This window comes from Tiliqua scincoides, chromosome 8 (genome assembly GCF_035046505.1).
Source record: "Tiliqua scincoides isolate rTilSci1 chromosome 8, rTilSci1.hap2, whole genome shotgun sequence".
In the NCBI taxonomy this organism is placed as follows: Eukaryota; Metazoa; Chordata; class Lepidosauria; order Squamata; family Scincidae; genus Tiliqua; species Tiliqua scincoides.
The window spans coordinates 58,317,374-58,342,844 of record NC_089828.1 but is presented as its reverse complement, the minus strand read 5'-3'; the positions used below and the strand labels follow the sequence as shown (position 1 = coordinate 58,342,844).

Below are 25,471 nucleotides of genomic sequence, written 5' to 3'. Positions count from 1 at the left end.
CAGGCCGCTGGCCTGATCCTGCATCTCAAACTGTATCTAAACAATGCCACTTCTGGCCAGGCATCCCAGCCCTCTTGCAGTCCTCCTTGAAACTGCTCCCTTTTCCAGCCTCCGTCCATCTGCCCCTCCAGTTTCCCTTGGCCTGCTGCCTCCTCTCCTTCTTGTTCCGCGTCCCGCCTGGACCGCTCCTCCTCCTCGCATCCCTCTGCCCTTCTTGCCCCTCTGTGGCACCGCATTGCTGCAGCCAGTTGCAGCTGAAGCTTCTTCGGCCTCCTCAGTCCTTTGAAGACCCCAGGCAGTAGAAACAGAAGCTTCCACCACTAACAGCAAATTCTTTGAGATACTCCAGGATAGCAGAATTTGCACATCACCGGAGAGAGCCTTTGCCTTCCTTCCAGTTGTAAATCCCTCTCGCCGTTCTGCCTTCTGTGCTTCTCTACCCATTCAACTCAACTGTCATATCCCCCCCCCCCATCTCCTTTCAGAGACAGTCTGAATGTAGCCACACACTCTTCAGGTCTGGCTGCATGTTAATCTCCAGAGCATACTTCTAGGTTAGAGTTTGGCCCAGAGTAGCTCAGCCCCCCACCCCCAATGTCAGAACATGCCAGGGCTGAGCGGGACAAATCATTTTCTCTTTAGTATGTTATATTCTGCAAGTGAACTCCTTTTGGTCTGTGCTGTGCAAGCAGTTCTTTCTCCTGCTCCAGGTGATCCCAAGGCCTCCCTTTTTTTGTTGTGGAGATAGTGCCTTGGGGTGGACACTGTGTGTGTTTGGGAGAGTCAGATAGTGCAGGAACGGACAGCTAGGGGACTGTGCAGAGGCGGAGTTGTTGCTCAGTGGCAGAGCCCCTCCTTTGTATGCAAAGGCCCAGGTTTGCTCCCTGGTAGCTTCTCCAAGTAGCTCTTGAAGGTGGGTCCCTTCACCTTGTGAAGGTGCAGCTGGTTGGGGTTGGAGCTGGGTCCCAGTCCTGCCCAGTTGCAGTCCACTGCATGAAGTGGTCTTAGAGGCAAGCACATTCTCTCAGCCTTCCCCTTCCCCTTCTGCAATAAGAGGTCTTGAGGATTACAAGAAAATAATTCACGTGAGGTGCTTTGGACACCCAAAAACATTCTGATGATGATGATGATTAGCCGTATACCAGTGAGTAGCAATTAAATTCATGAGCTCCATTTTCACTCAGTTGTGCGCCATCAAATAGCTTAACATTTTAAAAAAGGTAGAAATATAACAGTAAAATTATAACTAAACAAGTAGCAGCAGTAAAATGTCAAAAACAAATGTACACTTGCTTTTGTTACTCTGTTAAAAGAAACTTTGTTCATGCTCAGAGGTTCACTTAATTATTAATCCACAGGTTCTGGCAGTAGCATTTGCCGGTGTACCTACCGAATCCTAGAACTCAGCCCTGCTTCTCCTGCTCTGAAGGTTCTGGGTTTGCTGACATTCAAAATGGTAGCAGGAAGTGTGACGAGTGCCTCTTCTCTCTCTGTCTCTTTGCAGTTGCCATGGGGACAGCATCATCCAAAGAAGAGCCCTCGGTCACCACGGACCAAAATGCCTCCATGCCCTTCAGCTTGATGGATGTGTTCCTCTTCTCCATCATCATTGGCCTCTTGACCTACTGGTTTTTCTTCCGCAAGAAGAAAGAAGAAGTCCCAGAGTTTGCAAAAATCCAGACCCCTTCAGAGTAAGTGGCTGAGAGGGTGTGTGTGTGTGTGTGTGTGTGTGTGTGTGTGTGTGTGTGTCCCTATCTCAATGGTGGACTCTTATTCTCCTCACTCTGCTGTCCCAGCTGTTTGAGGGGGACACTGCTCTCTGCTGCTGGAGAAGATGTCCCGACAGCCAGAGCTTTGGTGCACTCCTCCTTTGGCCCAAAAGGAGCCACCACTGCAGCTGCACCTGAGCGTGCAACAACCTGTGGCACAGCGCACCACTGCTCCACATAGTAGGGAAAGAAATTAGAGGGACTCTTGCCGTAGAGTCCCCTTAAAGGCAGTTCAGAAAACAGTAACTGACACAGAACCCATTCATATCCTGCCCTTTGTGGTGGAAGAGACGTCCTGTAGGTGGTCTGCAGGATTAAATGTAAAATAATTCAGATGGTTTGTGTGTCTGGAACACTGTTTGGTGCTTGTCCATTGCAGCACATTGCTTCAAAGTGTACGCATTGACTCCACTGGTCCTTTTCAGTTCTAGACACAATGGAAAGCAGCCGTTTTTCACCATTTTTCTTCTCCCAGCACACTGACCTCTGTGGTCTTCTCTACGGTCTTTGCCTCTTGAAATGTCACTTCCCAAAGACTCTTCTGGTTCTGTGATGCTGTTTCTAGGGCAGCTGTCCATAGTAATGAACTGTCTGTCTCTCTTCCCCCACTAAACCTGACAGTTTGTTAACTACAGTGATGTAGCGCAAAGCACTAAGTTTTGCAGGCAGCCTCACCGTAGCATGCAGACAGCCCTCCCCCTCCCCTTCGGAGCCATTCCGGGCAGGGGGAGCACAGTGGCGGCGAATGCCAGAGAAGACCCAGAGAAGAGGCGAGTGCCTCAGTTTGCTCCCACTGTCGGAAGTGGCTCCAAAGGAAAGGGGCCGTTTGCACTTTGCGGTTAAGCTCCCTGCAAAACGTAGTGCTTTGTACCCCCTGCAGCTGCACCACTGGTTAAACTACAGACAGTTGCCCTAGAAACAGCCACAGGATCCAGAAAGGTTTTCAGTTACTTGGCTCCAAACTCCCATAGCACACCTGTGAACCTATTTTGGCACACTGATTGACAATCACTAACTTAAAGTGTTGGTATTGACGTTTTGGAGCTGTCTGATGCAGTGATATTACCTCCAGGTTGGCCTTTGCCCCCACAAACTCTCTAGCCCATCACCATCATACAGGTGGCAGTAGCCCCACAGGGTTGGACTGCATTCTGTGGTGAGATCTGACACACACACACACACACACACACCCCTCCCCTTTTCCCCTGGTTTTGCTTCTTATTCAGACAGAATAAATATTTAATCTCTCAGACATGGCAGCTGTCCTGTAGCGTTTGGTGCAGAGTGTTGCAATGTTGTGTGTTTTAAATAAGTTTTCATGGTGTTCTACAAGCATTGGCTATACCAGGGGTGTCCAAAGTTTTTGGCTGGAGGGCCACATCATCTCTCTGACACTGTGTCGGGGGCCGGGAGAAAAAAAAAGAATTAATTTACATTTATAATTTGAATAAATGTGCATAAGTTTACATAAATGAATATATTAAAGATGTACTTGTATGAATGAATAAAGGTCTTGTGATAGCTCAAGGCCTATAAAAGGCCTTGCACAAAGCAAGGCTGGCCTTTCCTTTACTGCCTCTGCTGCATCACAGACATGAAACAGCAAACAGCGGAGGGAGCCCTCGTCCCACAGCTCACGCGAGAGGTCAAACAGTCGCCCTCACATTGAGAGCAGTTGCGTCGGGCCAGTGCGGGCTCCAGCAAATCTTCAGAGGGCCAGAGGCTCATTGGAGACTGGAAGCTCCCTGAGGGCCTCATTGAGAAGCCTCGAGGGCCGCATGCGGCCCCTGGGCCGGGGTTTGGGCACCCCTGGGCTATACTGTAGGTTGCTACATAGCGCAGAAAAATGGACTATAAGAGAGTAAAATCTGGACTTGCAATCTGAGATCTGAGAGAGGCGGAAGCCTGATCCCCAAAGGGTTGAGGGTGGGGGGAGTCCCCCGAATGCCAGCCGCGGGACCCAGCTGGGCAGAGATTCCCGGCCTTGGCAAAGGAGTCCCACTCAAGGGTTTCCTACCCTCTTGGTGCAGCAGCTCCGTACTGGGGTCCACAACGGGCAGCAAAGTGGCAGGGCAGGCTCAGTTCCTGGGTGGTGGTGCTTCTCTTCCCTCTCGCGTCATGCAAATGAAATCCACCCGCTTGGTTTTTCCCTCTCTTTGTCTGCCAGGTTGTGCCACTTTCTTGCTCAGTTTTTTCCCCGCAGTTCTAGGGACACGGATGAAAGTTCCACCTATTGAACCAGAACATTCGTCCTTCTGGCTCAGAACTGTAGGCGCCAACTGGCAGCAGCTCTCCAGCTTTCTAGGCTTCTCTGTCCAAAGATGCTGGCAGAGTCTGAACCTGGAACCTTCTTCACGCAAAGTGGAGGCTCTGCCACTGAACGGTGACCCCCCCCCCAAAAGCCTGCTCTGCTTTTGCTAGTAATGGTGGAAGAGCAAGGCGCCATAGGACTGTTGAAGTCCCCCCCCCCCTCTCCTAACCACCCTGAATCTTGCTCAACATGTCCTCTGGCTTTGATGAGGTTGAGTAACTCCTCCCTTGTCTGCCTCTGCCCTGTTTACCTACTGCCATCAGGCCTGGCACAGCCCAGCTGGTAAGCCAGTTGGGGGCAGGGCTCATGACTTTTCCACCTGCGGGTACGGAACTTCCTCCTGGAACACTCAGGGGTGAAACCCAATCTAACCCTGGCATTCTTCTGGAAAACGGCATCATCCAGCGGTTCTCAAACTCACAGGGAGTTAGAAACCGCAGGTAAGTCTTGACGGGGCAGAGAGAAGGCAGTGATGAGAGCCACAGGATCGCATCGCTGTCAGGCTCGCAGGGGCTTTTTTAAAACTTACCCCTGCCCACAGTAGCCTCCTGGGGTTGCGGAGAGCCCCGTGAAGCCCTTCTGCAAGCATCCCTGCGTTTCGCAATAATTAAAAACTGGAAATGGGTTGTGATCACATTTTTTAATTATTTCGAAACCCAGGGAGCTTGAGATTGCAGAAGGCTCCGCGGGGCTTCCTGCACCCCCAGATGGCTGCTGTAGGCAGGGGTACGTTTTTAATAAAGCCACTGCGAGCCCCATAGCGATGCGATCTTGCCTTCTCCCTTAAAGTGGCAGAAGCACTCGTTCTCAAGCTGGTGGGTTTTGACCAACCAGTTTGAGAACCACTGGCATAGTCATTTCAGGCCATAGGTCCCACATCTGCCAGGGCCCCATTAAGCTTCACTACATCCCGCCTCTCTCCTTCCCCAAACACTGGTACGCGTGTCTTTGTTACCATGAGGACTGCCGCTGGACTAGCCATGTTTCCACTGGACCGCAGAGGTTATGCCCTGCATTGCTTTTGAGCGTATCGTGAGGCCGTAAAGGGTCTAGTATTTGGAAACACAAGTGTAAATTTTTTCAGGCTGCCCCAGGCTGGCGTGTTCTGAGAAGTCTCCAGGAGGTCAGCTTTTGTCTGTTGCAGGCTTTAATTGAAACCATCTCCTGCAGCACGTGCTGGGCAGATGTGGCCAGAGAGGCACCTCCAACCCATTCAGTAACTTTCCTGCTCGTGCTTGTCTTGCTGCAGACTGCTGTGCTGCAAAAGTCTGCGGTGACTGCCATCTGGCACCTCTGCTTGGAGTGTACACGTGTGATACACAATTTCTCTTGCCAAGATGCATTGAGTTCCATGCTGGAATTTTTCTTCCCCCTCCCCCAGTATTCCCATCTGCAGTTCTTGAAGAATAATACAGAGGAAGGTTGGTAGTAAGGACTAAGTATCCCCTGCCTCTACTTTCGTCCCCCTTTTCTGTAGTTTCCTCTGTGGCTTTTTTAAAAGATTGTGAGCTCCTTGGGGCAGGGACTTTCTTCCCTCACATACACATGAACGATGTGCTCTCTTCTCTCTCTCACAGAAACTTTGGCCTTGAGGTGGGCGTCGACTGCAGGTTATATTTTTAAAAAAACCTTGGCCAAGAGGGTGGGGTGGAGGGATGCAAATATGTGTTCGAACTCTCCCAAGTGCCTTATTGTCTCCTCTTCATTCAGACTGCGTTGACTGCTGGAGCAGGAGAGTTGCTTTTAATTAAACACAAAAAACTTTTTCCAATTAACAAGCCCAGCTGAGATGCAAACAGTTGCCAGGGCAACGGAAGAGTCTTGCTGGGAAGAGTCTGTCATGGTGTGTTGTCGTCCCCCCCATGGCAAAAGTGGAGAGGGGGCGATGCCCGGAGTCGTTGCAAGGAACCCTGGGAATTCCCATTCTCTAGGCTCGCTCCTCATTCCTTTCTGCCGCCGCCAGATGTTGGGAGTTCTTGGGTCTGTGCCGTACCCTCTGGGTAACTTTGCCAGCGGCCAGCACGAATCCCTGAGGATTGCGCCGCCAATGCAGGGCCTTGGTATGCAGGCTGCGCTCTGCGTTAACAAAAGGAGGCCAGGCGCTGGCTGGGAGACCCGTGAGGGCTAGGGTGGTGAGAGAGCCTGCCCCACTCATGCTGCCGAGCGGAGTTGTCGCCCTCCCCGGCTCCCTGCAACTGGGATGAAACGGCAGGCTCTGGGACTTGCCCGCTCGGCCGTCCTGACTCTGCCATGGGCTGCACGTACTCCGCATCGCAAGGGGAGGCTTCTGTGGGACGGTGAGTGACTCTATCCTTTGCAAAAAGTCTCTGCGGACTGTGCGGCTGCCGTCTGTGACTGCGAGGCTGATTTTTTGCTGTGGCCAAGCCAGGCGGGTTAGAAGCGAAAGCTGCCTGGGGAGCGTCGGCCCTGGGAAAGTGCCTGTTGAACTCCAGCGCCCGGGGAGGCTGCCATGTGAGGCCATCGACTTGCTCCTTCCTCTTTGTGCCTCCTCCAGCTGCTTAAAGCACAAAAGGGGGCCAAAGCCCTGGGCTGGGGAGGCCTGTGTGTGGGTCCTGGTGTGTGATATGCCGGTGCCCCTCTGGTGCAGGGGAGGCACAGAGCTCCGTGGGGAAGTGTGTGCCGTCCCCATGGAAGTCCCAGGTTCAGTTCCTGGCAGTGCCTCTAGTTGAAAGGGGTCAGGTAGAGGGAGGTGGGCGAAACCTCTGCCTGGAGTGTGGCTATTGGGCAGTGCACACACACTGTGCTGGGTGGACCAGAGGCTGCTCCAGACCTCACCTGTGGCCTTGGTGGGTTTTTGGGATTCGAATGAAGAAAATACGCCCAGTCCAGCCAAGGTCAGTATGCAAGAGACACTTTATTGCTTCTGTGTGTAAAAGCAAAGCATGCAGAGCAAAGCAGAAACTTAGGATGTGTTATCAGGTAGGCCTGTGGACAGACTCGGTGTGTGGCTGATGTTTGAAGTCTGGGCAAATTAATTGTAAGGTTCTGTAGGCCAGGTGTTTACTTGGTGCCCAAAAAAGACTAATTGACAGCAGAGAGATAATATGGGACTAGAAACAGAAGCCACACATGACTGCTTTCCAGGTTTTCATCTCTTGGAAGCACCTTATCACCCAGGTGCAGCTACCTAAGTGAGGCTGGTCCAAGCCAGAGATAACAATGCACCTCAAACTTCTAGAAAAAACACCACCCAGTGTGTTTGGAGGCAGGCAGGTGTGGTCGAAGTCCATTGCTTTGAGTTAATCCTTTCTTCCCATGGAAAGGTTCATTGAGAAAGCTGGCAGTTCCTAGAAGATGGGGAGACATGCAAAAGGGGGCTGACAGGCGGGAAGATGGTTTTTGGGCCTTACAGAGACAGATACTCATAAGAACAAGTATGGGCCCCCCTTCCCCAGTCGAAGGAGGGTAATTCGTAGCCTCTGTTGTACACGCTCAAAGGGCTTTGCAGAGTTCTCTCGACAGTCCTGTGGGGCAGGCCAATTGGGGTCTATGTGACCTGCTTGCATGCTTTTTAGGAATCTGCTTGGCCGCTGTGGAAAATGGGAAGCTTTGGTGTAATTCATCATCAGTCTGCTGATGTGCTTATGAACCATGATGGGAATGGAGTCTCCATGTACCAGGGCAGTCTACATCTCTGTACCAGGCGCTGATGAGATAGAGGGGAGGACAGCTATTGCAGATGCCCTGTTTGTGGACTTCCCAGGAGCACCTGCTTGGATGGGTGTTTAAGTGAGGAAACCTGGGTAAGCAGGGAGAGACTCTTCCCCTGTGACCTGACTGGGGACCTGTGGTGTGGCCCCAGTTGATGCCTAGGGAGAGAGGTGGGCAGGTATGTTTTGCATGCTCTCCCACAAGGCCATCATCCTCTGATGCAGTTGTCAGTTGGGACCCACGGATGACTGCTTGAGGAGGGCGTGGGAAAACCTCATGGATAGCATCGCAGAAGAGATTCTTGAGGCATGATGGTGATTTAAATAAGTAGTCTCTGTTTGTTAATGGCCTGAGAGTAGGAGTCGATCACTTCAGCAGGCAAAACCTCAGTTGGTCCATCTCGAGGCGTCCTCTTGACATTTGCACCTCTGACTCCATCCCCCTCAGCTATCCAGAGATCACCGCTCTCCCTTCCTCCCTGGCTGTCCTTTAGGCCTGGAACGGCAGCCTCTTACTTCCTACACAGCCCTCCTCAAAGCCCACTTTGTAACTCCGACTTGGCACAAGAAGAAGGAAACTGCTTCCATCTCTTCCCATGGAGGCTTGTGTGCCGTGGCTGAGACCTACCTTGGGCCTTGTACTAATTGGATCCTAGAAGAGAAACGCCCCCCCCCCCAATCCCTGGTAGTCAACCTAATCACAAAACCTCTTGTCAAACCACAAACCCTCTTGCTGCCAAGTTTTTCCAAAACAGGGTTTGGGGAGTGACGATTCCCCTTCCTCGTTAGGATTCCTCCAGGTGCCACTCAGTCTTTCTTGTTCTGGAGCATTGCACCTCTTCTCCCCTGAGCCCTGATTTTTCTACCTTGGCTCCACCTACAACCCTCTAGGCTCCACCTCCCTCTGTCCTGGCCCCACCCATCCAGACAGTGCTTTCTTGTGCATTTAAACTCACAATTGGCACCCCCTCTGTGTTGACTTTTCTGCCCAGCAGGACAGCCAGCCAAGCATTCCTCTTCCCCTGTGAAAAAGGACTGGGAACTGGACCCACGTCCCCTCTCTTGGCAGGGCTTCTGTGTCCCAGCCAGTTAGGGGAGGAGGGGTTTGGCCGGCTGCCTGTGTTTCATCTTCAGAAAGCACCCTGATGTCCAGCAGGGCCTCATTTGTCGAGGCTGTGGGGCTGTCCATGCTGCTTGCTCCCTTCCAGATGTGTTCAGTGATTTGGAGGTCTGTCAGATGTGTCCTTGCCCGTCAGTAGCAGAAATTGTGCGCTTGGCCTTCCCCTCTCGGTTGCATCAGAAGTGGAGGATTTGCAGCTTGGTTTTGTTTGCATTGCAAGACCCTGGACTCCTCACAGGTCTGCAGAGTTCATAAAAAGGCTGGAAGGAAAAGACCAGAGAGGCCTGGAGGGAGTTGCTCAGCTCTGCCTCCCCAACCTCCACAGCATCCCGCTCTTGGTTCCCCTCCTGGCTGAGCCATCTTGTCCCAGCTCAGTGTGATGGAGCAAAGCGAACGCTCTCCGAGTGCCTTCAGGCAAGGAGTGGCCTGGTGAGGGGACCCAGATGGTGGCTCTTCGGTTCATGTGGAGCTGCCTTGCATGAACTTGCATGTACTTTCGGCTGCTCTTGCTGGTAGCAGCAGTTCACCAAAGTCTTCCCTGGTCCCGGCGCATCTGGTGCTTCTAAGTGGGGCTGCCGGGATTGAACCCTGGGCCTTCTGGGTGCAAAGCTCTTGCTCTGAGCCGGGCAGCTGCCTGGCTCAGGCTCTTCTTCCATCTCGCCCCACTTGCCTGTTCTGACTGACAGCAGCTCTCTGAGTGTTTAAGTGGAGACCTTTCCCGTCAGCTGCTCTCTGCTCCGTGAACGGCTGGCAGCCGAACGGGGATGTCTGCATGGGGAGCATGTGCTTTGGCTCCAGCTGCCTCAGAGACACTGAGCAAGCAGGATAGGTGGGTAGTGGCCACTTGCAGGGTGCACTGGCCTCCTGGCATTGCCCGAGGGGGTAGCCCATAGCTCACCAGTCAACCAGTCCTTTGCATGCAGAACTTCAGTCCCTGACGGCATGTCTGGTTCCAAGAACCTCGGCTGGAGGGGCAGGGAAAGGTGTCTCTGCCTGAGGCTCTGGAGAGCCACTGCCGGTTGGAGTGGAGCACGTGTGCCAGGGAGATCAGTAGACTGGCTGGATAGAAGGCAGCTTCGTCTTTCTTCTCCATTGTACCCAGAAGGGCAACACCCTCTGCCCCACTGTTGCTATGGGCAGGAAGACCCACTTACTCTCCAGTTGCTGCACATGCCTTGTCTGGCAGACTTCTTGAGCCTGCTGTAGTGCACCACCTCAGATTAGGCATTGTGGGTGGGCTTTTTTTTTGGGGGGGGGGGTTGATTACATGAGCCGGTGGGACACACAGTGGATGCAGGCCCAGACCAGGAGTTCTGGGTTCAAGTCTCCCCTCCGCTCCAAGACTGACTATGGTTGCATACAATAGAGATGAAACGAGATTTTCTGTATTCCCCGGGGAGTTCCTCTGAGCTTGTTCTTGGGTGGCCTTGTTTTGCAGCGGTTCAGCACCCTGGTTTGTCACTGGATTGAATGAGGTGAGAGTGTGAGAAAGCGGCACAGTGCTTTCAGGGCATTCAGAGGGCTTCTCGTATTGCCTTGATGCCCTCCTTTCAACAACCCTGTAAGGGAAAAAAGTGCAATTCCCTTGCCCCTATTGCTGCCAAGGCCGAGAAGGGGCACTTGCAGAAGCTGTTCTAGAGAATTTGTAGCAAGGACCAGATTCGCACTGTGGGTGGGGGGAATCCCCACTCCTGGCACTGGGTGCAATGGCATCCCCATTACCTATACTGCATCAGCATCATGTAACCACAACAGTGTGTGTAAGTTTGCTGGCCAAGACAGATCTACATCACACGCTTACCCCATTTTATTCACCGAAGAGAGGGGAAGATTAAAAATCCAGGCTTCCTCTGCTTTACAAAGCCTTTCTTGTTTGTTCACCTAGAGGAGATCTTCTGTTTGCCACAGGTGAATATGGGACTGGCTTTTTATCAGCCTGTGATACTTTTGCATGCTGGCTTGTGCAAGGAATTCTGCTCAAGACTGTATTTAAAGGGGGTGGCAACCCAGTTGCCAGGATAGCTGTTCTGACACATGGCTGGAACTGGATAAGTTTTAAACCTCCTGCCTTTCTCTGTCTCTTTTCCAGACCACAGTCGTCCAACGATCGCAGCTTCATTGAAAAGATGAAAAAGACGGTACTTGTTCTTTGCCTGCTTGTGGTGATGTTGGGGGCTGTCTGGCGTTCTGCTGTGGCAGGGCAGCCAAGTCAGTGGGACTCCAGGCTCCTGGTTTGTTCATTATTTTTGAAAGCGATAGAAAGATGTTCCAAGCATGTAACCCCACCACGAAAGGACATCTCGCATAGAAAGCTAGCATGCCAGGGAAATGGCTAGACTACAACTCTTCTCCCTATGAGGCTGGCTTTCCAAGGGATATTTTTCGGCATTCAGTCCTGTGGCCTTCCACATGCAGTCCGACGTTTTCGTCCTTTACTTTTTCTCCCATTCTTTCTCCAAGGAAGCCAAGATGGCACATGTAGTTTGAATCCAGATCTCCCTGTTCTTAGTCATGCTCACAGCATTCCACTTAACTGCTAAATTGCCCAGATCAGGGTGATCCTGCAGTCCTCAGGACAGTGGTCCAGAACTGGAAGGCTTTGGGGTCACTCTTTTTGAGTGACAACCCTGGAGGGAGTAATCTGGAGTCTTGATGAGTAATCCCGGAGGAGGTGTCTTGGGGAGCTCCTAACCCTCTGCTTGTCCCCCTTTGCCTCTCTTCTTAGGGAAGAAACATTGTGGTGTTCTATGGCTCTCAGACGGGAACCGCCGAAGAGTTTGCCAATCGCCTCGCGAAAGACACCCATCGCTACGGGATGCGGGGCATGTCTGCAGACCCCGAGGAATACGACTTGGTATGTTCCCAGAAAGTCCGGCCTCTTTTTCACTCCAGCACTTTGCCAATCTTAGGCAGCTCTGTGGCCTGAGCACAGAACCTCCCTTGTGTGTCTTAGCCAGTGCGCAAGAGCACCCAAAGAACCCCACTGGGTCTGGGCAAAGAGCTATCAAATGCCATATTGTCGTGTGCGTGTGTGTGTGTGTGTGTGTGTGTGTTCCACCAGATACTCTTGTGAAGCCCATAAGTTGGCTGCAGCTCTCCCCCACATGTGCCCCTCCCTTGCCCAGCATCCAGAGGCAGGCTGTTTAGTTGTGCATTTTTTTGCGCACATTTTTTCAAAAAGCCATCTAAGCAAGGGGCCTCTGTCAGGCAGATGTTCTGTCTGCAGATTCCACAAGTTCACTGTGTATTGTGTGCAGAAACCCTTCCTTTTGTTTCTTCTGGATTTATTGTCAATTTTGTTGTGCAATCCCAAGTTCTAGTGTTATGGGAGAAGGATCAGAAGCTTTCTCCATCATTTGTAATGCTAGAAACCTCCTCTAAACTAAAGGGGGGAGATCCCAAATGTTAAAGGAATTGCTTTGCATACCCCATAATAACTATTTGACAGGTCCAAAGCAGGGTTCTGTTGCATTATGATCACTCGCTTGCATGGTGTTTTTGAGATTCTTCAGGGCGAAGAGAACTGCAACTGTCGGGAGCTGACTCTGTGTGCGTGTCTTTCTCTCTTGTTCTCAGTCTGACCTGAGTCGCCTCTCTGAGATTGACAAGTCCTTGGCGATCTTCTGCATGGCCACCTATGGAGAAGGGGACCCCACTGACAATGCCCAGGACTTCTACGATTGGTTGCAGGAAACAGATGTGGACCTGTCTGGCCTCAAGTTTGCGGTGAGCCTTTTTTAGTGGGGCCTGTGGCCTGTCTCGGTTGACCCAAAGGCTGCCTGTGTGGGCTGGTGTGTGTGTGTGAGTGCAAATGTCTTCACTGGAAACGGGCCACTGTCCTCAACAGGCTGCCACAGAGGGCGCCTTCCAGTCTCCTTTGGAAGGCCAAGACGGTCGTTGTGCAGCCAGCTGACTGTGACTCTGCTGCCCACATCCTGCCTTCCTGCTCAGAGCCGCCAAGCCAGACAAGTTGCTCCTTTCCTGCCCTCCAATCTAATTACTAGGAGTAGCAGGGCAGGGAGCGACTCCCTGTTGACGCTGCTGGCGGTTCAGCACTTGAGACAGTCAATGCTCAGCTGTGCTGGCAGAGAGGGTGTCCTGGCTGGATTTCTCTGGCTGGCAGCCTCCTTGCTCTGGCTTCCCCCATGTTGAGATGGCATCACGGGGAGGAGGGCAGTGATTACTGGGTGCAAAAATGCTGGCCATTTTTTTGGTCTCCTTGCTCTGGCACTTGGGCTACAGCCCTGTACCCACTTTCTTGCGAGTAAGCGTCATTGGACACAGTGGAGTTGACTTTGGCATAGGATTGCGTTGTCATTGTTGCTTGTTTTGTGGTGAGGGGACTTCAGGATGAAAAGGGGTGACTGGGGCAGCTGTGTTGTCTCTGTCCTGGTGAGAAGGCTGCCTTTCCACCCACAAGGTTCCTAAAAGTGATGTATTTTTTAAAAGGGAGGGGGGAATTTGGCAAAAATGAAACCACCACCATAAAATACTAAAGGGAGGGTACAAGTAAGGGCAAACTCCAGGGCAAAAACCAGCAGCCTCAACAAAACTGCAAACTGGGAGGTGGGAGGAATGACTGACTGCTTACTACTGGAGGGCCCTCAGAATAAGGCTGTTTGCATTAACTGTTTGGCAGCTTCCTGGGCAGGCAATTTCATTGTGGGGTACTGCAGCTTAAGAGCGCTGCCCCCACCAGCCACTTGTCCAGTGAGAGCCCAGCAGGCGGGTGGGCAGAGGCAGGGGGTCCTTGAGAGTCCAGATGCGAGTTCCAGGGAAGCAGACATTCCTCCTTGGCTTGTTGCGACCCATCTGAACGGATGTGCCTCTGTGGTGCCTTCCAGGTGTTTGGGCTTGGAAACAAGACCTACGAGCATTTCAACGCCATGGGCAAGTATGTGGACAAGCGGCTGGAGGAGCTCGGAGCCCAGCGGATCTTTGAACTTGGCCTGGGAGACGACGACGCGAAGTAAGTGGCCCCTCGTGGTTCAGCGACTGGAGATTAGATGGTTGGGGAAAAGGTGGGTGTGTGGTGTTAGATGGCACCATCGGTGCGTATGGTGCCATACAAAGAAGGGGTCCCTGCCCTGAGAAGTTTACAGTCCAGATATTTACACAGCGGAGGCAAAGGAGGAACGGCAGGGGGAGAGAATGGGGAAGCATATGCAGCCATTTCAAGTGCATGTTAGTTGCAGTAGGGCATGAGGATCAGAGGGTCAAGTGGGAGGGGAGCAGCCCCCCATGATGCTGGCTGCTCCAGATGACTCCCGTACTCTTCCCATCACTTCCCTCAATAGCTTGGAAGAAGATTTCATCACCTGGCGTGAGCAGTTTTGGCCCGCAGTGTGCGAGCACTTTGGCGTGGAGGCCACGGGAGACGAATCCAGGTGAGTGCAGATGCAGGAGGTGGTGACAGAAATGGACTTGAGAGTGGTGGGATTTCCAGCAGGAGGAGACAAGGGAAGTGGCTTGCTCCCTCCACTCCCTTTTCTTAGTTTCCCCTTTTTTGCCTGACATCATGTACAGCACAGTCTGTTTTGTACCTTGGAGAGTTCCAGAACATCCCGTGCCCTCTAGCCCAGTGGTTGCAACATTTTTCTTCACACACCTGTCTGGTCATGTGATGTCACTTCCGGCTTCTGGGAGAATCTTCTGGGTTCTGCAGCTCCGTTTCAAGGGTGAATGGCTGTTATAACAAACTGTCCATCCCTCTGCCTCCACTGGCTCTCCTGGCAGAGGAAAAGGGAAAGACAGTTGCCCTATTAACAGAACCTGAAAGAGTTTTCCAGCGTTTTTAACCACTGCTCCAAGCTCCTGCAGCACATCTGCGGATCTTTCACAACACACTGGTTTAATACTGCTGCTCTCGCCGCTGTGGGACAGCCTGCTTGACTCTCCTTGAGTCTTTTTGATGACGGAAGTGGCTGGTTTTGTCATTCCTTTTCATGGAACTCCCTCCCCCCCCCTTCTGCAGCATCCGTCAGTACGAGCTGGTGATCACCCCAGACATCAACATGAACAAGGTCTACACAGGAGAAATGGGTCGGCTCAAGAGCTACGAGAGCCAAAAACCGTAAGTTGATTAAAAAGGTGGGAGGGAATGGGCCGATCCCAGTTGCCGACCCAACACATTCGCTTAGGTGACTGACTGCAAAATAAGGATGAGACTTGTAAAAAAAAAACCAGTAGTGACTCCAGCCATGCAGGTCCCGAAACAATGGATTTAGCAGCCTGCATACAAGTGGATCCATTTGCTTCCTTCCAGACCGTTTGATGCGAAGAACCCCTTCCTGGCCCCTGTGACTGTGAACCGGAAGCTGAACCAGGGCGGGGAGAGGCACCTCATGCACTTGGAGCTGGACATCACTGGGTCCAAAATCAGGTAGGAATGGCTCTCCTTGGCCTGCCTGTCCTTGCTCTCTTTCTGTTTTGTGATTGCACAATCTGAAACGCCAAAAGAGCCCTGCTGGATTGGTCCCCAAAGCCATCTGGTCTGGCATCCTGTTCCCACAACCAGGAGATGAAGGCAAGAGCCCTCATTACTATTCAGGTATACTGACCCGACAGTTGGTTCCATTTAGCTGCCTTGACTAGTTAAGAACATAAGAACAGCCCCACTGGATCAGGCCATAGGCCCATCTAGTCCAAGTTCCTGTATCTCACAGCGGCCCACCAAATGCCCCAGGGAGCACACCAGATAACAAGAGACCTGCATCCTGGTGCCCTCCCTTGCATCTGGCATTCTGACATAGCCCATTTCTAAAATCAGGAGGATGCGCATACACATCATGGTTTGTACCCCGTAATGGATTTTTCCTCCAGAAACCTGTCCAATCACCTTTTAAAGGTGTCCAGGCCAGATGCCATCACCACATCCTGTGGCAAGGAGTTCCACAGACCAACCACACGCTGAGTAAAGAAACATTTTCTTTTGTCTGTCCTAACTCTCCCAACACTCATTTTTGTGGATGTCCCCTGGTTCTGATGTTATGTGAGAGTGTAAAGAGCATCTTTCTATCCGCTTTATCCTTCCCATGCATATTTTTGTATGTCTCAATCATGTCCCCCCTCAGGCGCCTTTTTTCTAGGCTGAAGAGGCCCAAACGAGGCCAAACCTTATAAGGAAGGAGGTTTGACAAGAGGCCAAACCTCATAAGGAAGGTGCCCCAGCCCTGTAATCATCTTAGTCGCTCTCTTTTGCACCTTTTCCATTTCCACTATGTCTTTTTTGAGATGCGGCGACCAGAACTAGACACAATACTCCAGGTGTGGCCTTACCATCGATTTGTACAACGGTATTATAATATTAGCCGTTTTGTTCTCAGTACCTTTTCTAATGATCCCCAGCATAGTTGCTGTAGGTTGCCTCCTTGGATTTGTCCCATTCCCTTTTTGAGCCATTCCCTAAACTACTTTCTCTCCATTTTTCTTGGCTGCTTTCCCAGGTACGAAGCTGGAGACCACATCGCTGTGTACCCGGCCAATGACACTTCCTTGGTGAACCAGCTGGGTGAAATCCTGGGTGCAGACTTGGACACTGTCTTCTCGCTCAACAATCTAGATGGTGAGTAGCAGCCTTCCTCCTTCTCCCCCAGCAGCTGTTCCAACATGTGCGGCTTTTCTTTCTGTATGTCACCTTGTCTAGCGTCCTGCTGCCCCACAATGGACCGCTACGTGCACCTGGGAATCCCGAAGCAGGGAGCGAAGGCAAAAGAGTCTCGCTCTGCTATGGCTTCTCCTAACAACTGAGATAGATTGCCTCTGATCATGGAGGCTCCATTTATCCATTATGACTGGCAGCTTATGAATGGTTAAACAAACACTGAAACTGGCACCATTGAAGCACACAAACAGATGGGGGCTTCTCTTTCTCTGGCCAAATGCTGCTCTGATGACCTCCCTTTCTCCTCTCTTGCAGAGGAATCCAATAAGAAGCACCCGTTTCCTTGCCCTACCTCCTACCGCACAGCCCTGACGTACTACTTGGACATCACCAACCCACCACGCACCAATGTCCTCTATGAGCTGGCACAGTATGCCACAGATGCCACTGAGCAGGAGAACATGCGCAAGATGGCGTCGTCATCCAGTGAAGGGAAGGTAATTACTGACTTGGCCTCCGCAGTCACCCTTAGTGGGGTAGAGAAGATATCTTGGATGACCTTGGAAGAATTTGGTGCAGTTGTACAACTTAGAGCTAGACCAGTGATTTTCAGCCGGTGTGCCATGGCACATTGGTATGCTACAGAAGGTTTGCTGTGGGAGTTTGGGGCTCTGTGGTTGAAAAACGCTGAAAAACTCTTCTGAGTTCTGCAGCTCTGTTTCTAGGGCAACTGTCAGTAGTACCGAATTGTCTTGACTCTGCCAGCGCAGGAAGAGGGATGCACAATTCATTACTACAGTCAGTTGCCCTAGAAACAGAGCCACAGAACCTGGAAGAGTCTCATGGAATTGACATCACAAGAGGAGAAGACCTTAGAGGAGACCAGAGAGGCAAACATGTCATGAGAAGAAAAACACTGAAAATCACTGAGCTAGACCAGGGGTGTCTAAACTTTTTGGCGGGAGGGCCACATTATATCATGTGCCAGGAAAAAAAATTGATTTACATTTCAAATTTGAATAAATTTACTTAAATGAATATATTAGAGATGGAACTTATATGAATGAATGAAGGTCTTGCGATAGCTCAAGGCCTATCAAAGGCCCTTGCGCAAAGCAAGGCCAGCTTTCCCTTCACTGCCACTACTGCTTCACATGCGTGAAACAGCAAGCAGTGGAGGGAGCCCGCAGCTCATGCAAGAGGTCGAACAGTCGGCCCTCATGCTGACAGGAGTCGTGTCGAGCCAGTGTGGGCAAGAGGCTCTTTGGAGACTGGGAGCGCCTTGCAAGCTGGTTTGGGTGTCCCCGAGGGCCGCAAATGGCTCCCAGGCTGGAGTTTTGGCACCCCTGAGCTAGAGGATAGCAGTCCACGCTTGATTTGGCTTTGCAAAGTGGAGAGGGGCTTCCTCTGGTGGAGGAGTGATGTATGAATGCCCTTCCCTGCCTACCCCTTTTCCTTGACAACCCTTCCCCAGCCAGGTTCACAGCTGCTTTTGCTGGGAGAGGAGAGAGGGGTCAGGCAAAACAATCTGTGGGAGAGGGTGAACTGTGTGCACACCCAGCTGCTTTCCACCAAGTCCCCTGTCAGGCAGAACCGTTGTCTGTTTGGGTCCAGAATGGGGGCAGGCAGCAGCTTTCCAAGACCTTTCCCACCACTGACTTCCTGAGATGATGGAGCATGGCCCTTCTTGTGCCTAACTGGTGCTCTGGCCATTGTACTGCCTGTCCTTCCAGATGAGTCCTGGGTTCAAATCACAGGCTGTCCTGGCGAAGTGGAGTCGGGTGGGGCGTGTGAGCCCAAGGTGACTTGGAAAGACATTTTGGGGTTAATCTGGGGCCTGGGAGGCTCTGAGGAGAGCTCGCCTGAACTCCTCAAGGGAGTCCAAACTCCAGGGAAGCGGCCTGGAATGTGATGCAGCCCAGCTACTCCTAGGTGGGTCTGTAGAGCAACTTTGTGCGCAACCCCCCCGCCCCCCGCATGACCTGTGACTCAGTTAAAGGTGTTGCTTCCTCCTGTGCTCTGTGCAGACGCTGTACCTCAGCTGGGTTGTCGAGCCCCGAAGGAACATTCTGGCCATCCTGCAGGACACCCCCTCCCTGCGGCCCCCCATCGACCACCTGTGTGAGCTGCTGCCCCGCTTGCAGGCACGGTACTACTCCATTGCCTCCACGTCAAAGGTGAGTGAGCAACAGGCATGTTCTCGAAGCATCCCTGTTTTCCATCTTGGTGCCTATGGCCAGGCTGTGTGTTGTGTGTGTGTGTTGAGATGTGAGGTTGGGTCCTCCCTGCCGCAGCTGGTTGTCCCTGTGTGCAATTTTCCTCCCTCCACTCACCTTCTGCTTACCTGACATTTGCTGCCCTGACTGTTGACAACTTGCGCCAGGGCCTTCCACTTGGGGAACAAGAAGGTTCTCACTTGATGCAGTGCCTTGGCCAGGTTGGGGTCTGGGAAGCGCTTCAGAGGCACCCAGCCATTTCATTTAAGACCTCAGTTGGTGCAGGAGCCAAACAGTGCATGAGGATAGGTCCTTAGGACACGTCCCTGCCTTAACTTCCTCTGCTCATGTGCTCCTCTTGTGCTTGCATGGTTTTGTCAGCTGTGTGTACTCCATGTTTTAAATATATATTATAAGATGTTTTATAAGATCATTATAAGATAAGATCATTATAAGATGCGATACAAGGATATCTGCAAGATGGATCTGAAGGCCTTAGGAGTGGACCTCAACAGGTGGGAAACCCTGGCCTCTGAGCGGCCTACTTGGAGGCAGGCTGTGCAGCATGGCCTTTCCCAGTTTGAAGAGACACTTGGCCAACAGACTGAGGCAAAGAAGGAAGGCCCACAGCCAGGGAGACAGACCAGGGACAGACCGCACTTGCTCCCAGTGTGGAAGGAATTGTCATTCCCGAATTGACCTTTTCAGCCACACTAGATGCTGTTCCAGAACCACCTTTCAGAGCGCGATACCAGAGTCTTTTGAGACTGAAGGTTGCCAACAACAATATCAGATGTTGCATCTGGCAAGACTGAAAAATAAGGCTGCAAAGCCTTGTGGCCTGTCCCAGTTCTGTGCTCATTTTGCAAATTCTGAAAACCATGGGGGAGGCCAAGAGCTGCATGTGGGGCTGCCGTGGAATCAGCTGGACCAGGATGGCTCAGTTTGGTCTGTACTGGTCACAGCAGCTCCCCTGGCTCTCAGTCAAGAGACTTTTTACAGCTGCCTCCGACCTTCTGCCTGCAGAGCAGCGATGGCTCCGCTGCTGAGCTTCAAGCCCCCTCCCTTTGCTCCTTGGTCTGACTCAGCGGGACTGTCTCTGTTCTCCCCTCCCTGCCTGCAGGTGCATCCAGACTCCATCCACATCTGTGCCGTGGTGGTGGAGTACAAGACTAAGACGGGGCGGTTGAACAAGGGCGTGGCCACCAACTGGATGAAGAACAAGCAGCCCAACGAGAACGGGCACAAATCCACGGTGCCCTTGTACGTCCGGAAATCCCAGTTCCGCCTGCCCTTCAAGTCCAGCACTCCCGTCCTCATGATTGGGCCTGGCACAGGGATTGCTCCCTTCATGGGCTTCATCCAAGAGCGGGGCTGGCTCAGGCAGCAGGGTGAGTCCTGTTTGTGCTGTTCCTGCCAGGAGCCCTCTTGTGGAACGCTTGGAAGAACTGGTGCTTGTGCTGTGTGTTGGGAAGTGGGAGGGTGCCTGCTCAGGTGACTTCAGGCACATGCGTGGGAGAGGCTTGTTGGTGGCTCTGGGTCATCATAACTCAATAGAGCTTCCATATTCAAAAGCAGTATACCTCTGAATACCAGGCACTGAGGACAAACGGGGGGAGAACTCTTGCCTTGGTGTCCTGCTACTGGTGTTCCCATAGGGCAGTGGTCTTCAAACTTTTTTGTGCAACAACCCCAAAAAATGAAGTACGAGACTGGGGCCCACTGCTGATCCTGCCCCCCTCCCAGGATCTGATCCAGCCACCCCTGCCCCTTCCCCGCTTACCCTCCACCCTGTTTTGCCCTAGCCCTTGTGTCTTCACAAGAACCCTGTGAGGTACCAGCCTGAGTAGAGCTGGCTTTAGGAGCTGTGGGGAAAGAGCGAGCAAAGGCTGTGCAGGATTATATCAAGAACTCAGTTTTGATAAGGCAGCTCAATTATTGGATTGGATCCCAGCACTCTCCCACACAAGGTTTGAAAGGTTGTTGAGACCCTCCCAAATGGAGGCCTCGTGACCTATTGGGGTTGTGACCCACAGGTTGAAGAACACAGCCGTAGGGAAATTGGATGCTGGACTGTAAGGACCCAGATAATGGCTCTTCCTTGTCACTTGTGGGCTTGTCTGTGAATGTGGAACCTTCTTCGTTTGTATTTTCAGTTACGATCTGAGTGACTGGGAAGTTGTCTCTAGACCAGGGGTGCTCACACTTTTTTGGCTCGAGAGCTACTTTGAAACCCAGCAAGGCGCGGAGATCTACCAGGGCGGAAGGAAGCGTCTGACAGACACCCCCTTTAATGTATGGAGCCCCTGCTGGAGTTTAGTCAGTTTTGTTGCTGCATGCCTGAAGAGCAGCTAAAGTGTCAGTTTCAGTGTCAGCTAAATATGTCAGTTTCGTCTAGTCACTAGACGAAACTGACCTATTAACAGTTTGGAGAGACAGGGCTCCGCGATCTACTCATTTTGCCTCGCGATCTTCCAGTAGATCGCGATCCACCTATTGAGCACCCCTGCTCTAGACAGTTCCTTTATCATAAAGGAATATGAATGTGCATACGTACATTCACGCATGCAGATGATGTGGGCATTTGCAAACTAGCCATTCATTTGATCTGGCCCTGGGGTTCCCTAGTGTGGGAGAATCAACCAAACCAGATGCTAGTAAACTGCGATAACCTTCTCCTTGTATTTGATTTAACCCAATGTTTTCTTAAACTGCTGCTAGCAGAGAGACACAGTGGTCTTTTTTCCAGAATAGAGGAGAGCAAACTTACACCCTCTCCCCAAATGGGGGCTTTAGGGAATTGCTTGTTCTCCATTGAATCTTCCCCTACCTCTTGTTTCCTTGAAGCTGTGCAGCTCGAAACCCAGCTGTGAAGATGTGTGATCACACTGCTAAGCTGCCACGCAGCTGGCAGAGCTGGCCTGTGCAGTGGCATAGATCCCTTGGGGGGGGAATATTGGTTCATCCCTGACTTTGTGTGAGTTGCCATCTGCACACTGGGCCTCCTACAAGTGGAGCAATTACTGATGGTGACTGTTGCTGGCAGGCTCTGCTCTGCTTCTGCATTGGCTGAGACTCCAGCAAAGATCGTTTGGGAGGAGCCAGAGCAGGCCCTTGCAAAGCGGCATGGAGGGAGGATCTTTGCTAGGATTCTTGCACTGGCCTGAGGCTCATGCCCTTTGATGTTCCAGGCAAGGAGGTGGGCGACACGGTGCTGTATTACGGTTGTCGGCACAAGGAGGAGGACTACCTCTACCGGGATGAGCTGGCCAAGTTTGTGGCAGATGGGACCCTCACTCAGCTGAATGTGGCATTCTCCAGGGACCAAGCAAAGAAGGTAACCCTGCTCCTCCAGTCTTCCGAGCCCCCAGCTGGGGTGGCAGAACAGTGTCTTTGCTAGGGGGCTACTGATGCCAAACAGGCCTCTTGAGCAGAGGGGTCCAGGGAGCTTAGCAGGCGTTGACTGCCTTTGAGCAAATTTTTCAAGATGACTCACGAATAAAAAACATGGGAGAAGCACGATCAAGACAAACCTGACTGTTGCTGACTGGACAGGAAGAGGGGCCTGTCCTGGGCCTCCTGCTGCCAGAATAGATCAGCCTCCTGGCTGCACTTGTGTGTGGAGCTGTCCAGAAGAGAACTGGAGCTGGGGATGGCCACACAGCCCCTCCCTGCTGCCTTAACCCTGCAGGCTGGGGAAGTGTGCCAGTAAACCAGCCCCCTTCCCGCTCACGTCACAGGAGCAACTGTGTATACTGGAATTCTCAGAATGCTAATACGGTCATAGCAAACCTGCATCCTATTTGGCATAATTGTATCACTGCCCGCCATGCTGCCTTTCGCTCCCTCCCCAGTTTCTGAAATGGCGCTGGGCATCTCTGCCTTGCGTTCAGATTTCCATACTGCAGTCGTAACAACTAGGAACACCTTCTCACTTAAATGGCAGAGGATGCCACAGAAGCTTGTCTGCTTGTGGAAGACCCTGGAGCCTGATCCCCTTCACCAGCATCTCTGCTTTGCTCTTCTGCTAGGTTTATGTGCAGCATCTGCTGAAAGAGAACAAAGAGAACGTCTGGAAGCTGATTCACGAAGGTGGTGGCCACATCTACGTGTGCGGGTGAGTCCAGGCCTGTGTCCTCATGGGGGTTGCACTTCTGATCCGGCTGACGGCAGGGAGCCTCATTTCAGGGGGAAGGCCAAGTAATGGGGCAGTCTCAACACCTTCCTGTGGCCGAGGTGGGGCGTCAAGCGCTGCCCCACCTGTATCCAGCAGCATTCTAGTAGGAGTGACGTGCAAACCCCTCCAACAGATGAGAAGAGAGGACAGCCTACTAGAGCACCTCCCAGAGTGCTTAGTTTAACCAACACCTGTGGGACGTCAGGGTCAAGAGGGGCTGCCGGTCCACAACAGCAGTGCCTAGTGTAGTGTGCTCACTTGCTTCCCATTCCCCTTTGTTTGGCTTCCTGGGGAAAAGCCTTGGGAGTTTGAATACGATGCTCTATAATACTGAAAGCTCCTGTACAAATACCACTGAATCACTCTGAATAGAGGCCATGCCTGCAGCAGTGAAAAGTGGGGCTGCCCCTTCCCTTCCCTTCTCCTTTTGGAGGGAGTAGCTTGTGTCTTTTGAAAGATCTGCTGGATGACATTTCAGTGGCAGTGCCTGGAACTGCTTTTGTAAGGCTGGAGGGAGCAGCTGCAGCTTTCGGTTTTTTGGAAAGGCCCTGAAAGCTTCCCAATGCGATGGCCCCAGCCCCTTTGCCGCCGCTGCTGCTCCCTGGTTGCCTGGGAGGGTCTGGCTCATGCCTAACTACTGTCTCCCTCCTCCAGCGATGCGCGCAACATGGCGCGGGATGTGCAGAACACCTTCTACGAGATTGTGGCTGAGTTTGGGAAGATGAGTCAGCAGCAGGCCATGGACTACGTGAAGAAGCTGATGACGAAGGGGCGCTACTCCTTGGACGTCTGGAGCTAGAGGGGGGGCGGAGCTGGGTGGAGGAGGGGGTTCCAGGGCCTGGCAGAGGGGAGGCAGAAGGAGCAGCCTGACTTCCTCCTCCAAGGGACTCTGTGCCTCTGCACACACCTTGCCTTCTTCTCCGCCCTATATGTTCCCTTCCTGTTTTAGAGTGTGGGGCAGGAGTCTGGCGGGCTGTGGTTTTCCAGGGCCAGGCCCCCAAGCCAGGCTCACCCAGAGCACCAGAGAACATCAGCATCTTCCCCCATTGATTTGGGGGGGCTGCTGCTTGGGAGGCCCTTTGGGTAGATGTGCGATTCCTGCCCCCCCCTTCTACGTCCTTGAGCATCAGACTCTGAAAACAGGCCTTGGCAACTTGCCCTACACTTGCCTCCTCCCCACTCCTTGCAGGCCTTGTTTAAAAGGCCCTTGACTGGTTAACCCTTTTCCTGGCCTCTGCTTAGAGGACATGCTTGTTCAGCTGAGCCTCAGAAAGGAACGTGCTGGAAGGGTACTGCTGGAAGAGCAAGGGTGCCTTGGAAAACCTGCCTGGGAAGGAAGTGGGAGCATCTGAACACCCCCTCCCCTTTGGAGGGAGGAGAGCACAGGCCCTGCAGCCCTAGCGCAGGGGTGTGCATTTGGTTTCCTCCTCCCCATCTTTGTTGCTGCTTAACCCAGTGGGACCAGCCTTGGTTTGGAAGGCTCCAGCTGAGTGAAACCAGATGGTTAAGTTTTCTGGGAAGCCCCAGGGAAAACTGCTTTGCCTCCTCCAGCCATGCTGAAGGCAGGCTCACGCAGCCAGAGGAGCTGCTGCTTCTGCTGCCTGAAACAGCATCCTCCCCCTCCTCTGGTTTGCACCTCCATGTGTGGCGGAAGAGACCCAGTTCTCTTTATGACCCCATTTCCTTTGCCCTGTACATCAGGTGGGAGGCCCTTTCTTCCCCCTACTGCTGCCATTTTTGGTTCCTTGGGAGCAGAGTGGGGTGCTCTGTGGGACATGACAACCTGGGCAGAGGCCTGTGCTTGTGGCACTTTCCCTCAGAAGACTGGCTTCCGCTGTAGTCAGCAACTCCACCCCACCGAACGGTTCACATTTGAGTCAGCTGCCCTGCCCTGCCCTGCCCTGCCTGTGGGGTCAGGGGTTGGCCCAGCAGGACTAGCTGTTGAATGTACATAATCTGGAGGAGTCTTGCTCTTGGAATAAACAACCCCTGATTCTTTTATTCTGGCTCTGTGTTGGTGGGACAGAATGGCTGTGAAGTTGATGGGGTAGAGCAAGGGGCCAGGATCTTGCCTCTGAAAATGGTGCATCAAATGCCTCTGGGAATCCCACCAGCAGAGCACAAAGTCAGCACTGCATTTTGGCACTGGTGGCATGCCACTGCCCAGGGAGGTTTTATTTGGCAATCATCCCACTACTGAAAGAGCCCTCCTTGGACTTGCCACACTTCTAAAGGGCCCAAGTTAGATTTGTAAGGCAAACACATTTGTCCTTGACAGAGAGAGTCCTTTAGGTGTGGAGAGCTCCCACCTGCCAGATCATATCAACATCCTCTTATTCCTTGGAAAGCAGCACTTCAAAAGAGGCCAAGAAGACTGGACAATCAGCTCTTCAGGGCCTCCAGTGTCACTTTGTCATTAAGGAGCCAGTACTTCTCCTGCTGAGAAAGGAGGGAACCAAGTTTTGCTGCAAGAGAGGGAAAAGCCTACTCTGTTAAACACTAAGCGGGGATCCTTGCTTGCTAAGTTTCTCAATGCAGGGTTGTGATTCCTTACAATGGCCTACAATGTCTTCTTATCAGAGGAATTCTGCCCCCCCCCCAATG

The 25,471-nt window shown here is 52.3% G+C and overlaps 1 protein-coding gene across 4 annotated transcripts in view; it reads left to right on the top strand.

Annotated features, from left to right (window-relative positions):
• POR (cytochrome p450 oxidoreductase) overlaps positions 1–24,868 on the top strand; it is a 44,586-nt gene extending 19,718 nt beyond the window's left edge. For all 4 annotated transcript variants that reach the window (XM_066634993.1, XM_066634994.1, XM_066634992.1 and 1 more), the window contains exons 2-16: positions 1,505–1,691; positions 10,961–11,009; positions 11,597–11,725; positions 12,448–12,597; positions 13,716–13,840; positions 14,169–14,258; positions 14,846–14,944; positions 15,137–15,253; positions 16,317–16,435; positions 16,790–16,971; positions 18,502–18,651; positions 19,814–20,081; positions 21,882–22,027; positions 22,722–22,807; positions 23,522–24,868. In XM_066634993.1, the coding sequence (XP_066491090.1) occupies positions 1,510–1,691; positions 10,961–11,009; positions 11,597–11,725; positions 12,448–12,597; positions 13,716–13,840; positions 14,169–14,258; positions 14,846–14,944; positions 15,137–15,253; positions 16,317–16,435; positions 16,790–16,971; positions 18,502–18,651; positions 19,814–20,081; positions 21,882–22,027; positions 22,722–22,807; positions 23,522–23,666 (2,037 nt within the window). In that variant the 5' untranslated portion in view covers positions 1,505–1,509 and the 3' untranslated portion in view covers positions 23,667–24,868. The remainder of the gene's footprint in view (positions 1–1,504; positions 1,692–10,960; positions 11,010–11,596; positions 11,726–12,447; positions 12,598–13,715; positions 13,841–14,168; positions 14,259–14,845; positions 14,945–15,136; positions 15,254–16,316; positions 16,436–16,789; positions 16,972–18,501; positions 18,652–19,813; positions 20,082–21,881; positions 22,028–22,721; positions 22,808–23,521) is intronic.
• The last annotated feature ends 603 nt before the right edge of the window (positions 24,869–25,471 follow it).